The sequence below is a fragment of the Mycetomoellerius zeteki genome, unplaced genomic scaffold (genome assembly GCF_001594055.1).
Source record: "Mycetomoellerius zeteki isolate Tzet28-1 unplaced genomic scaffold, Tzet1.0 scaffold89, whole genome shotgun sequence".
Lineage (NCBI taxonomy): Eukaryota > Metazoa > Arthropoda > Insecta > Hymenoptera > Formicidae > Mycetomoellerius > Mycetomoellerius zeteki.
Genome location: NW_017257924.1, coordinates 695,907 through 710,905, shown reverse-complemented (window position 1 = coordinate 710,905; position 14,999 = coordinate 695,907). Strand labels below are relative to the sequence as shown.

Genomic DNA, 14,999 nt, shown 5'->3' with positions numbered 1-14,999 from the left:
CCTTAAGCCTTTGGGGTGCGAACCATTTCTCTTAAAATAAGCGAACATCAAATTTAATCGACTAATCTAACAAGTGAACCAAGGATTTTTGTTACTTAGAGAAATTTATAAAGATTTTAAACATACTTTTTATATGAGATCATAATCGTAGATTCGAATGTTTGAAGAATTATACAAGATGCCGCAATATATATTATGTCAAGTCCAGGGTATCAATCATGTAATATATTTTTCAGAGGAAACGTGAAAGGTGAAAATTTTTATATATTATATACATATATATGCACGTACATATAAAACAATTTTCATTTTTACGTTTTTATCCTAGGAAAAAGTTACATGATTAGAGAGAGAGAGAGAGAGAGAGAGAGAGATTGCAAAGAGTTAAACAATATATTCTACACACTTATTTACTTGGCTGGATTAACATCGCTATGATAGGCTTAGCGGAGATCGTCCAGGTATACATTATCCAAACAAGGAAAATCCCAAATATCAATTTTAGCAAACAATCGGCGAAATATAAATATGTAAAAACTCGTCTCGCTCGTGGTAATGTCGAAGGATCGTCCTTTAGGCAATATTGCCTCGCACCTAAAATGTACTTTAATATATATTCGTTCCAATGGATAACTTTCGTGTCCATGAAAAATGTCTCTTTATCAGATGGACACAATCGATGCTGCAAATTACGCAGATTGTCATTGCTGTAATTAAATTCACATATAAGAATATAAAATATAGATATTAATTAGTTTATTAAATTGATACGTTATTTAAAAAAGAAATTCAACTTTTTACCGAAAGATCCACTGCTTCATAGTGTAATATTGAAGCAAATCTAATCCGGCATTTACTTTAGTTTGTACTCGCACCAGGAAGGGCTTATTTCCAGTCACAATAAGTAGACTATCTAATAGATAGGCAGGTATAGTTTGAAAGAATATAACGGCAAGCCAGTGTAAAACTTTGGAGGAGGTCATTCTTCCACCGGGATACCATAGCGGTTCTAAAACAAATGTTGCATATGTTAACTATATATTACATATTTTTTTGTGCAATGTTGTTATGAGCAGCGTTGTAATATTCTTTACGAGAAAAGGGGTTCTGGAATACGTGTTTCTTCCCGAGCTCTAAAGCATCGCCCCAAGAAATCGGATTCTCTTGGTTCATTGTGGCGTTTAAAAATATCGGCTTGGTAGATTTCTCCGTCCCGACCTGCCAAGCCAAAGCTATTGTTGCATTTATAGCCATATCGCAGGGAATCATATCACCCTTGCAATCCGCGTTGCAGAGCATAGATCGTATCACTCCTTTACCCGCGCCGATCATTAATCCGGTCGGGCCGTTCATATTGTCCACCCAGCCAGGCACAGGCTCTTTATAAGATGCTATCACTAAAATCAGATTATTGTCAACATTTTATTAACTCTATAAATGAGACGTGGATAATTCCAATAAGAAAAAAATAAATCAAAAGTATAGAATAAATCTTTTCATTCAAAACTTAATTTCTTTTGAAAAAATTGAATGTAAAGTTGGTAAAATTGATTTCTTGAAAAGGAAAATTAGTATATGTGTTATTTGCTTTTTATATTTTGTTATATTTTCAACTTATTTCTTATATAGAATCACTTTCCTTACCAATGATTGAAAATAATTTTAAGGAAAGAAATTTCTTACCTATAGACGGGCGTATGATTCCTACAGGTAGTCCACATCTCGACACGAAGTCTTCGTTGAGTGCCTTGCTGTAGGCGTACGTGTTTGGTTGCTCGCCCAATAATTTGAATCTCATTGCTTCCAGGGCATCATCCGTCATCGTATTGACCATGTGAATAACGCTTTCTAATGAGATTTTAGTTTGATAAGCGCGTTCCTCCAATACTGACTCGCCACATTGGCAAAAAGACGTCGAAATGTGAATAAACGCTTCGAGTAGAGACAGCTGAAAGACAAATTATTTTACTATTCTCTTATTTTGTTATCAAGTAAAGTTCTTCTCTCTAAGATCGAATAAAGTTTTATTTGCTTAATCTATGTCATACGTATATACTTTTTTAGTCAAAAACAGAAAAACAAAAATAGGTTTAGGACACACGTTTATATGAACTTTTTTACCGTAAATAAACCAAAGAATCGCTCTGTTGAGTATGGTAACATACTTAACTAACATCCTGTATGTATATATATATATATATATACTTATATATATATACTGATATTTTTTGCGTCACTTTCCATCCTTGATCAGTATGGCGGATATTCTTACCTGTTTTGCTAACATTACGACGTTTGCAGTGCTTATGGAGTTCATCTTGATGGCTGTTTTCAATGACATGTCGAACTTGACATTAGCGGCCATGTGAAAGACAACGGAAACTTTATTCATGAGGCGTTGCTTATCCGCAATAGATAGAGCGAGTTCTTCGACAGTTATATCACCTTGTATAACTATCAATTTCATCAGACGTTCCGGGTACTGTTCTCTAAGAATTCTAAATGGCTCTTGCTGCAAATACAATTTTCATTCAATGAATGAAATTTTTTCATTTGTTTGAAATAATTTATGCTTCACGATAAATTATGTTCGATTAATTCATAATTGCTAATCAACGTGATTAACATGGACTAGCTGGTAAGGTACCCCTATTCATAACTGATAAATTATATATTCAATTATTCATAACTGCTAATCAACGTGATTAGTATGGACAAGCTGGCAAGATACTTATTCATAATTAATCAAATTAATAGATCTTGAGATTAATTTAATTTTCATTGATAATTAAACACGTACACGATTATTGTTCTGATATCAGATAATTCAACTAAAAAGTACTATTGTTTAAATTTTTTCTAATATAAAGTATTTAAAAAGGATTCGAATGAGAAATGTCAAAAAAAATTATCGATTTCGTATGATTCAAGGATACGAGTTCTTTCCAAACTCTCTTCTTTACATTTCAATGACGGTTACTTGAAAGATGACGAAATAATTTGACAATTTCTGACGATGTCGAGGTGATGTACGACGATTTATTTCAATTTATACTATCAAATAGAGGAGAAGGCCCAACAAACACTAAATTACATGTAACGTATATGTTAGTTGTAATTTCCCACTCAACAATGTAACTGTAATATAACACGTGTGTTGAGTGGGATATTATAATTAACATCCCTTCGAACATCCCAGGATCCGAAAAATCAGAATTTTGGATTCGGCAATGACTACACGAATCTATTTCTATCTATTTCAATTCCTTGGGAAATTGAAATATACATATAACTGAAACTATAGATTAATAGTAGAACTACAATTTACAATCGATTTACGAAATAATTATTTTGATGTGAAAACCTTGAAAAAGAGGCTGTTAGCAATCAGCACATTTAACGAGCCACATTAGCAAAATGCCATGCTATTGTTTTACTTTGCACAGCTTGAAACTTATACCACCAAATAAAATGTTAAATAACAAACAACATATTCAAATATACATATTCGTGTGATAACACGCTCAAGTTTAAGAAGAATGAAGAAGTATAAGTGTCAATGCTAAAATGTATCATAAAAACATTTCGAAATGCTTGAAAGTAAAAATGCGTTATAAATGCTGACTATTATTGTGTATTGGTATATTAGCATTATGGTGTAATAGAGAGTTACTGAACAAAAAATTTCATGAATAATCACTAGAATTCACCATTTAATAGCGGAGATATTAAGAAGGGTCATTACATTTACACTGGCCATAATATCACCTTTTCCTTTACATGGCGTACGAATCATATTACTCAATTATCTCATTTAAACTATATTTGTGAAGTATTGATTTTGCAATTATGTGAGTAAGTTTTGCACTTTGTGGAAGTGGTATTACGAGTCGTAATTAGACGGAGGCGCACACATCAGTTTGTCAAATAATCAATAACGGACAATTGATTGTTGAGCATAAAGTGAAAGGTACCTACTGTTTTTTGCAAAAACAAAGAATGTGTCGGAGAATCGGAGAGATTTACAGCGTATATGTGCCGTGCGTTATTTGAAGTGTTGTGCCGAAAAATAGTCAAAGGGCATGCGTCTAAGAGATAAAACGGTAGTCATATTGAACTCGTTATCCATTAGCGACAATTTTCCGGACTTTGGTAATTAACTTTATTCCAGTTCTGTACCAATTTTATTAAAAATAAATGTGTTGTATGTAAAATAAATGGTATAATTTTTCTTGTACCATACTGTAGTATAATTACGTATCGCTCAATATTTCTTCGCTCGATTTCCGTTCTGTTCAGATTAATTTTATAGAAATCTAAGGAGGGGGATTAGGAAAATCTTGTGTATATTGTATCTTATCTTTGCGAAGGACACAAATAAAGAAATACATGTAATAACAACTAAGAAATCAGAGACCTTCAGGATTGAAGTATATTCGCTGCTTCACAGCTCACGCGAGAAGTTGACGCGTTTACATTACTGCTGTACAGTAACATTCCTCGATTACCACATGTAAGCTGGTAACATAAATACCTTTCGTTATATTCTACGTAATCGACGGATCCATTAAAGTTTAGAGAAGCGATTGCGTTTAACGTTTGCGGCGTGCAGCGTGTCGCAATCGCTGAACCTTCAGTGCACTTTAAATCGCCATTAAAAAAACTCTAAAGCTTACGAAAGCTAAAATCTGCGAAGAGAGTCATTAGAATTATAATAAATCTCTTTCACGAGAATAATCATGACGATGTGATCAGAAAATGTGTGTTATGTATCCGTTGCCTCACCTTTCTCAGCCGAAGCTACTTTAACGCGATAAACGTGCACGTGCTCGAAGAAATCGCAGCCTTAGGCATTAGACACATATGTTTACGCCTAGATGTCTTTACTTATACCATGATAATTATCCCTTTCTCTCCCCTGATCCTAACATCGTACAGACAGATCTTATTTACATACACTACGCGATTACATTTCGATTTGAAGAAACACTTCAAATCGAGTATTTATTTCTTTTCTCGGAGAGTATATATATTTACATAATACGTATTTGTTTGGAAGACTACTTTTTTTAACATTTCCTATTATAAATGCCTTTCTGGAGAGCACACAATATTTATAAAATATTTACAAAATATTTTTAAATATTTATAAGACTTATTTTAAATATTTTGTAAATATTTTTGTGGTCTTAGATTGCACAGATCATAAATATTTATTATAAATATTATGAAATATTTATTGTAAATGTTGTAGTAAATGTCATGGAAGTACTTAATAAATCAATAAATAAGACATTAGAATCCAAGTAGTAAATACTTACTATAAATATTTATTTCTATTTATCATAAGTATAACATAAAATATTTAGTCTATATACAGTACCCTCTATAAGTTTGGGAACACCCCACGTTTTACAGGAAAACCATGACAGCGATCACTACACTATACATGCTTTTGGTTTAAATACGTCGTAAGACGTCTAAATGACGATAAATACTTTTATCTAAAACACCTATAAGCTTGCATGATATAATATGTCGGAAAATATGTTGGACAATCATTTCACAGCACCGAAGTGCTCAAGATTGAATTTCGCACTTTGGTCTATTGTTTATATATTGTCACTTGTTTTGCAAAGTCGTACTTGCGTGCCTTGTATGTACACATCACAGGTTGTTTAATTGTAGTTTAACTATAAAAGTGGTAAACTATTTTTGAGTCGCAAGTTGATTTCAGACTCCGTGAAAATTGTAAAATGGTCCCGAAGAATCAGATTTCGTATGAATCGCATTTTAATTAAAATTCCATATTTTAATAGCATGTTATTATAGATAACGTATGTATGTAATTTATTTCGTCTTTTTTCAATTAAATCATTATTTACAAATAAAAAAATGTCGATTTTATTATGTATTTTCCTTAAATTGCATACTTTTGTAATATGTTTCCAAACTTATGAAGGGTACTGTATTTAGTCTATATTTTAATAATATTTCGCATAAATCTCTCTCTCATTATATAAAATATTTATATAACATTTAAAAAAGTGAATAGTAATAAATATTTATCATAAATATTCTGTACCGTCAGAGATGCATCGTAATAAAATATTAATAAATTTCTGGGAAATTGATTTTGAATATGGGATTCATTTCATGTATAGGGGAAATTGAAATTATAATAGGAGTAAGTAGTAAGTCTGGATCCTTTCACGCAGACATCGGCACTTTGATACAGAGCGTGATTGATGAAAAATGGGTGACAAAGGTAAATTTTACTCCTATAACCCGTTTTTCCAATCAGCGTTTGGTGTCAAAGTGCCGATGTCTGCATGAGGATTTGTGCTAACACCTAATTAAAAAGACGTTATAAACAACATATGAAATTATAGATAGGGACAGAAATCTATAGTGATGCTATCTATTGCACAGTAATGGTTAGAAGCGCTCGCATCATCGTCGAACGTGTATGTATTACTTCTTTAATCAGTATTTATATCCAAATTTAGAGGTATAGCAGCAAGAATATTTTTAACTATTCCGGTAAAGTAGCTACATGTGGAAGAAGTTTTAGTAAATTAAAATTAATAAAAAATTATTTAAGATTATCACTAAGTCAAGAAAAAATGTTGTATATAGGAATTCTCTCAATTGAAAATGAAATATATATAAAGATACAGATTTTGATATAATAATTGATAATTTTGCAACTATCAGAGCACGAAAAATATTATTGTGATTTTAATAACTATATTTTTAGTAACTATGTTTCGTTTTATTATAGATTGTAGATGGTTTAAGATTCCTCGGAATCACGTAATAAGACCACGCGAGATCCTGTGAGTAGAGGACTCATGTCCCATGAACTATCCAGCAATTAATTTGTTGCATGTCAATTCTCGCCTCTAATGTCATATCCCTGGTAAAAAAAAAGCTGATAGAGAACGATAGAAAAATCATATCATTTTGAATATGGAATCTGGTTCGTAAATTCACTAATTTGAATCAAATCTTATAGGAATCTTGTGTACAAATTTTATATAAAATCCGATAAAAATACGATAGGATTCATATCCGATCAATCGTGATGCTCGCGAGGTCAACAATAGAAAATGATATAAACTTATAGAAAACGATACAAATTGATAGAAATCTTATCGTTCTCAATCGTTCTCTATCAACTTTTTTTTACCAGGGATAGCCAATCTGGCGCCTAAAAAGATCAGAGCGTTAACAACATTATTTCCTCTAAAATTTCGAGATACCGTCTCATTTTTATTAATTTGTTGCTTGTTACTTGCTTGTTACATACCTGCAGTAAGAGTTGCAATCTTGTATGCGAGTCATGGCCTTTCTTTTTTCTAATTAATAAAAAGATATCTCCAATATCGGGACAACTTAGTAATAATTTGGCGACTAGAACTTTTCCCATGTATCCAGTACTTCCAGTGATGAAAACATTTCTATTGGCAAACCATTCGGGTATCGATTTTGTGATCATTTTTGAAAAAACTGAAAAATATAAATAAAATAGTTGTTAAGAAAAACAGGAAGAAATCTATAAAAATCTGTAATAGGTTATTTTTTATATATTTTTTAAACTATGGTGTTTATAATTCTAATTGAAATGAAATGTAAGTCCTTTTCTCCTATTTTATAATTTATCATATTTATATAATTATATTAAAAAAGATTTAAAGTTTGATATAAGTATAAATAGATACTTTGTCGATTGTACAAGGTAACAATATTTTAAAAATGTAACGTTGCTAATTTGTCAAAAAAAAAAACAAATTGTACAAGAAATTAACTTAATTTTATGTCATCACTTTTGCACACATACTATATTATATGTTTCATATTATTTCAGTAAGATATATACACGTAGTTTTAATATTTTATCCAAATTATGTAAATATTTGTGATTTTGAGTGAGCCCTGATGAGACATCTCAAATTTTCGGTACTTTACTAAAGAACCACCTTAAATGATTATATACATAGCATATAAATTCACATCAAATTATTTAAGCACTTAAACTCCAGTTTGACTACTTAAAGCATTTCTCTACTAATGTTGTACATTTATATTCGTTTACGATCCTAAGAAATTCTTTATTTAATACTATATTTAAAATACGCAATTTGCAAAAGAAAATCGTAAGAATTTTATTTTCGCATTTTTGTAGAATTCGTTTACAGCTAATTTTGTATAGAAACAAGCCAAATATATGAATTATAAATTTGCTATTTTAATTATTATTTAAACCTACTACGTTTTTGTCATTATTAATAATATAATAAAGTGTAACAGTTAGTTCCTGAGAAATAAGAGAATGTCTTTAAAAGACTTATGTCAGTACTGATCATTTTCCATTATAAGAATAATGAGATGAACCAATTGGTGTAAACAAAACATATATAGTTGCTTTAAAAAAAACATGTATGCACAAAATGGATAATTTCTTAAATAAACAACTATGTGTGTTTTACTTATACTAATTGATTCATTTCATTATTCCATTCATAAAAGTATTAAGGTACGATTATAAAAAAAAATAATAGTTTACGAGATATTTAATATATCATGTCAATATGTGCCAGAATAAAATATAAACAAAATATCTCATAAACTATTGGTTTTTTTTATATCAATACCCTAATACTTTTATACGCAGAATAATTAGAAGAATCTTACTATGTAAAACAAATCATGTAATTTCATTTTAAAAAATATAGGTGACTTTTATATTTTTTCGGCGTCTCCACCTAGAAAAAAAGCAATGTGACCAAAATACTCGTACGTCCCCCTTGAAACCATTCCACTTTCATTTGAAATATTTTTTCGTATATCATCAAAAATAAGCGAGATATTCGAGATGTTTGATTAAAGTGGACCACCCAATATATGTATTATATATGTGATATATTATATGTATACATATATACACTTATATATACACTTAAATCAAACATTTGTATATACTATATAAATAAAGATGGAAAGACACTCTATCACACACACACGCATATACACGTGCACGAGCAGATACGTACACACGCATACATATCTGTATGTGTTATACAGGGTGTTTCAGGACATTAGAGATAAATTTCAAAAGATAGTAGATCTCACCAAAAAAAAAAAACAACTTTTATAAAGGAACTTGTATCCTTCGATGCATTTTTAAGGAATTATTATTCAGACCGGTTGTGAAGTACATACGTAATTGATCACGTGGCAGCGTTGCGCGTGTAATATTATAATCTATATTTTCGCTATTTTAATAAAAATGTTTCTTATTAATCCATTTTTGTTTTTTTTTTTTGTAAAAATATAATTTAAAAAGCATGAATTATATCATATTGTCAGATGTCACATGCAACTGGACGAGTAAATTCTTAAAAATGTGTCGAAGGACACGAGTTTCTTAACAAAAATCGTTTCTTTTGGTGAATTCTACTATCCCATGAAGTTTGTTCATAAAACCCTGAAACACTCTGTATATTATTATAATATTGTATTTGTATATAATAATGTAATAACATGTGCTTTATAGATTTCATGGATACCTTAAAATTGTAATAAATTGCAATAAATATTTTGATCAAAGTGTTCAGAAAATTTAACGATACGAGCGTTCGAACTGATACCGCACTTCCTGCCTGAGAAATAGAGCGCACACACTAAAGAACTAGCAGTCGAAACTGGAAAAGTCACTTGGACAAAATCTTGTCTTATCGTTCCATGTCGTAGGGTCTATCAGAACGGACTGAATGCAGATATGTTGTCGACGTTGGCTTTATCCCTGTTACACGGCTGACCGCACGGTCATTCCCGAGCCTTTCTTCATTTCGCCTTCGTCCAGTGCCAGTGTCCGGTAAACGAAGGCTCGAGGGCGGTAGCGAGTTCTCAAGGTCTCGCATTCTCTCTGACTTTCCCCCCCAGGTAGATGTAGCAGTGATGGAACTAAGTGAATCGACTTTTCTCAATTGCATTACGCTGCAATTTTATTTTCGTTCATGTATCGAATTTACATATCTTATAATTCCCTAGATTCACGTCACTAGATAATTCACATTTAAGCTCATCGCAATGCTGTTAATCCATATATTTATTAATGTAAAAAACAGATGTAAAAAACAAGTAAATTGGATTCTACTTAAGATTCACGATATCGCTACATATCGCAGACATAAAAAGAACATTAAACCACTGCGGATTGGGACTTTCCAATGATTCCGTGATCTTACAGCGTACTTGAAATACAAGTGATGATTAAGGTCGCTTGATCACTTTCGTTGAAAAAAAATTTCTTACGAAATTTAAGTTTCTAGATTTATATTTAATAAGGAAACAGACAACTTGTCGTCCTTCTTCCTTTCTCCTTTGATGAGCTTTTTATATTATATTAATTTTAGAGTATTTTTTAATAAGTCTTACGAACATATTTAATAATTCTTACAAACATTAAGGGAATGAAACATTCCTTTAAAACAAACGGACTTTTAATGTTTTCACAACATATTTTAAATGATAAGAGATACACAAAAATATTTTAAAAAAACTTTTATGATTTTAAAGGTACTACTTTATAATGAAATATTTACATTTTCCAGAAATGTTATATATTTTGAAAAACTTACTTCTTATGTTTTGAGAATTTTTAATAATTAAATGTTTAATAATTAAATTAAAATTTATTTAAAGATAATTTCAATCGTAGTGTGTCTGATGATTACAAAAACCTCGTAATTAAGCTAAAAATTTTATATATTCAAAATTTTCACATTAAAAAGTATTTATTTATATACATTTGAAACAATTGATTTTCAAGAATATTTATTCATAAATTTTTTATAATTATTTTACGAATACGTATATTCTTTCAAATAAAATACAACAAAGAAAGTTCCAATAAATAATCCTGGAGTGACGGTCGAACTTGATCGATATCGGTAGTACAGACTTTTTTAATTTCAAATTAAAAATGTCGATATAATAGTGACATCTTTAATTCATTTCTTACATAACTGTTCTATTTCACTGAAACGTATACATCTGTCGTTATCTAACATATTACTGCGCCATTTCTTGCAAGATTGAGCACCTAGACACAATTACTGCTTTGTTTACTATTCTAAGTCTTTGCTAAGCATACTTACATATGTAATTTGTAGATCAATATAAATCTTCTTTTTAAGCTTTTAATTAGGGATGCACCGGATATCCAGAAAGTATCCGGTATCCGGTATTATCCGACACTTTTTTAATATCTGACCGGATAGTCGGATATCATTAGCATCCGGAAATATATTCGGTTGAAATTTGATATCACTAAATTGTTGATTTTTTATTATACAAATTTTTTCAACAAGCACAAACCAAATACAGTCGAGATTTTAGAACGAGGAAATAGAGATACAACAGAGATTTTGGAACTGCTACAAAATAACAGCATAGATGCCATAGAAAATTAAATAGAATAAAAATGCAAAAGCAAAGATGATGTTAAATCGTCCTAAGACAATTTCTGAAAATATGAACAAATATTGAAAAGAATGGAGAAGAATTGGCTGTGAAGTAGAAAGAAGCAGAAGAAGAATGGTGATAAAGTTACAGAAAACGAAAATAAAATTGAAGAGAGATTACAACAGGAAGTACGATCGATGAAACATGTGAATGCTATGAATAAGATATTTAATAAAAATCAGATTAAAATTTTGACTACTTATTGTTAATAAAAAAATACCGCGTTAGAATAACGATACATTAATCAAAGCTTATTACTACTTAAAATTTGCTTGCAGATCGCATGGATATCAAGAATTATGTCAAATAATTTTCCATTGCCTCCTCTTCAAACTCTAAATCGTCATATAGAAAATTTAAAGTTTATATCTGGTACTTGTAATGTGAAATATTTGAATTTTTGAAATTCAAAGTAGCTCAATTTAAAAGTAATCTAGATAAAGATTGCATTGTTATCGTGGATGAGATAATACCTGGAAAGTTTTATTGTACGTCGACAAATGTAAATCTTGGTGAATCCACAACCCAATGCAACTGAGAATAAAACATAAATAAGTACTCATCGTGAAAAACCTCCAACTCGCGTTATATACTGTTTTTTTGCTTTCTAGAACTGCCACTCATTGGACACGGGTTGTTACATATAATGAATTTACATCTGGCTTTACGAATAATTGAGTTTTTAAATTATTGGAAATATTATTAACAAAGCAGAAAACATCGATCATAGTACACGGAAAAAAAGGACTTGATAATATCAGCTAAACATCAGTTGCTAGTTTCAAACTTTGCTATTACTGCTAAAAGTTGGCTATTAAAGATAAAATACATTTAATGCCAATGTCCTACTTTATTAAAGTTAAAATTAAAAGCGTACTTAACAAAAGTAACTAAGTAAGTGGCAGTAATTCCTCACAGCTGCTTAACCGAGCATTCTATTAGCAATTGTTTCTGCACTCAGAGAAAAGATTAGCCAACGCTCCTAAAATATAGCTGTGGCAGCTAAAATGTGTTCTTATAATAGGAACTGCTAATATCGTTGCTGCCAAAGTTCAATTTATTAGCTGCTAAAATGGTAAAAAATATATCAATTTCGAAATTTTTGGTCGTTCTCGGCATAAACTCCACCTCACAAGCACGTATTAATGCGTATACTTTAATCCTGGAAAAGGATTTTCGAATCTGTGAAAGAGAAAAAAGTATTTGTTATATAAAAATTATATGATTTAGTCGGTAATATAGGCGGCTTTAGGATCCCCTTAATGAACGCAAAATTTCCAGATTCTAATGATCACATTTCTTGATTAATTCAATGTTTAAAATTCGTATTTCAAGTTATAAATTATAAAAATTAGTATCTGTGTTCTAATCAATTTATGAGGATTAATATCGAAAGTGGATGACTTGTTGTAACAAAGAACTCGTTAAAATGTTCGAATCCTCATCATGATACACAGCTTTATATACCTAACATGTATCGAAGGAGATGGTAAAATGATATTATGTAGGGGGAGTTATGCTAAGCAACGGAAAGTACTCTGGTCTTTACTTGACGTTGCACCGCGTGCACGCATCGGTCAGAGAAACATAAAGACACTTATTGGCGATTCCAACGAAAACTACCCCAGACAGCACACAATATTTATAAAATATTTACAAAATATTTATAAATATTTATAAAATTTATTTTTTTTTTATTTTAATAATATTTTGAATAAAGCTTTATATAAAATATGTATGAAATATTTGTACAACATTTCAAAAAATGAATATTAATAAATATTTATCATAAATATTCTGTGCTGTCTGTAATGGGATGTGTTACACGTATACATTGATTTCCTTTGTTTTTACTTTTTTTTGTTTTCTTCTCTTTACAATGGATAGGAAAAAAACGGAAAATCCCCGGATGTATACCCAAGCAGAACAATAAGTCACAATAACGCCAAAATGATATTAAAATGAATCGAAAATTATTGAAAAATGACTTTTAATGATCATTTTGGAATCATTTTGACATCATTTCGATATCATAATGACTTATTGTTCTGCTTGAGTATTTTTCGAAAAAATTACACTTGTCCCATATATTTGACTCTCCTAAAGACTTTTGTCCTATAAATCTTCCATCCTATGCTGATGTTATTCACTGTTGTTTTGAACAACGGTACATTATATCATTATCTTTCGAATTGCCTCCACAGAAGATTGCTTTCTCAGCAATAGCGGATGTGATGGCTAAGAAAATTGAATTGTTGTATTTGACAACATCTATTCCGACAGTATCTTATACCAGTTGTACAAATGATTTAATTCTTCGTATTGTAACAAGTACTGGCACAAATGAAGGTTTTATTACAACAGTGATAAAGAAAAGTCTGAGTTCAAGAAGGATCTTGAAATATTCAAGACCGAAATATTCAAGAAACATACAAGGCCAAAACAGCGAAACTGTTTGATATGTCTGTATGTAAATGTAAAATTTCAAATAACTGTAGCTGTAGTAATTAACCTCTAACTTCCTGTATTTGTCTATGCTTCATATCTATTGACTGTAAATGTAAAAAGAGGATCACAAAATTCCTTTTATAGAGCGGAAATTTCTTTTTGACCAAAGAACTGCTTGGAAAGCTCGATTCTGTAGATGCACTTAAAACTGCGAGATTTCGAGTTTTGTTATTCTCGATTCCCTTGATTACGTTATTGTCCTTTTTTTGGAATTGTAACGATATTAAGCGCATAATATTGGCCATGTTCGTATATTACTGTCAGTTGACTGCCAATAAATTAAAAATCTATAGTTCCCTATATACTGTACTGACAACTGGCAGTAATATACGAACACGGCCATCATGTACGACTAATAATAATTGTTTGATGAAGTCTGTATATTATTCTTTCTACTACAATACTATGGATCAAGTAATAAAATTCATCAAGTTAGTCCAGTAAGAAAAGATACATCTACATTATGTTTTTCTTCTTTTTCTGTCTAAAATAACAATCCTTATCTTTATGATTACTTTTTTACATATATAACATGTGAAATACTTTTCTTTACCTTTCTTAGAGCAAGTAGAAGCAAAGTGACCTTCTTTATTACTAGAGCCCGGATTAAAGTTCTGAGATCGTGTCAATCGTAGCTAGCTCTCCTCACTGCACCTCATCCCCAATCGTCGTGGCGCCGTCGTTCCGTGCATCGCTCAAAAACCCACTGCATCCACGCGTACACTTTCCATGCGAGGTTTAGTTTTTCTTTCTTCGAATCAGTTAAAATTTGGAACTGCAGTACCTAGGAACACAGCTCATAACTTGCCTAATACTTATAAACTTATATCATACCAACAAAATCAAGAGCAAAATAGATTGGGGATAAAGACAATTAAAACCCAGAACGTAACCCCGGATCTACAATAGAGTTTTAAGCTTTAAGCCATAAGAAATGGACGAATCATAGTCGATTGTTC

At 30.7% G+C, this 14,999-nt stretch overlaps 1 protein-coding gene across 1 annotated transcript; it reads right to left on the bottom strand.

The window, feature by feature from the left end:
- Nucleotides 1-406: 406 nt before the first annotated feature.
- LOC108730329 (putative fatty acyl-CoA reductase CG5065) lies at nt 407-14,671 on the bottom strand. The gene is made up of 7 exons (XM_018459948.1): nt 14,594-14,671; nt 7,313-7,512; nt 2,273-2,512; nt 1,684-1,948; nt 1,095-1,397; nt 802-1,009; nt 407-707 (listed from the first exon to the last, which is right to left on the bottom strand). The coding sequence occupies exons 2-7, from the start codon at nt 7,499-7,501 to the stop codon at nt 407-409; spliced, it is 1,506 nt and encodes a 501-aa protein (XP_018315450.1). The 5' UTR covers nt 7,502-7,512; nt 14,594-14,671.
- Nucleotides 14,672-14,999: the final 328 nt, after the last annotated feature.

Bases quoted from the DNA above. Each gene is read 5' to 3' on its own strand.
- LOC108730329 (XM_018459948.1), bottom strand. From the start codon at position 7,501: ATGATCACAAAATCGATACCCGAATGGTTTGCCAATAGAAATGTTTTC. The intron at 1,949-2,272 runs GTAAGAATATCC...TTTGTCTTTCAG, and splicing joins TCGTAATGTTAGCAAAACAG to CTGTCTCTACTCGAAGCGTT. The intron at 1,010-1,094 runs GTAAAGAATATT...CATTTGTTTTAG, and splicing joins ATTCCAGAACCCCTTTTCTC to AACCGCTATGGTATCCCGGT.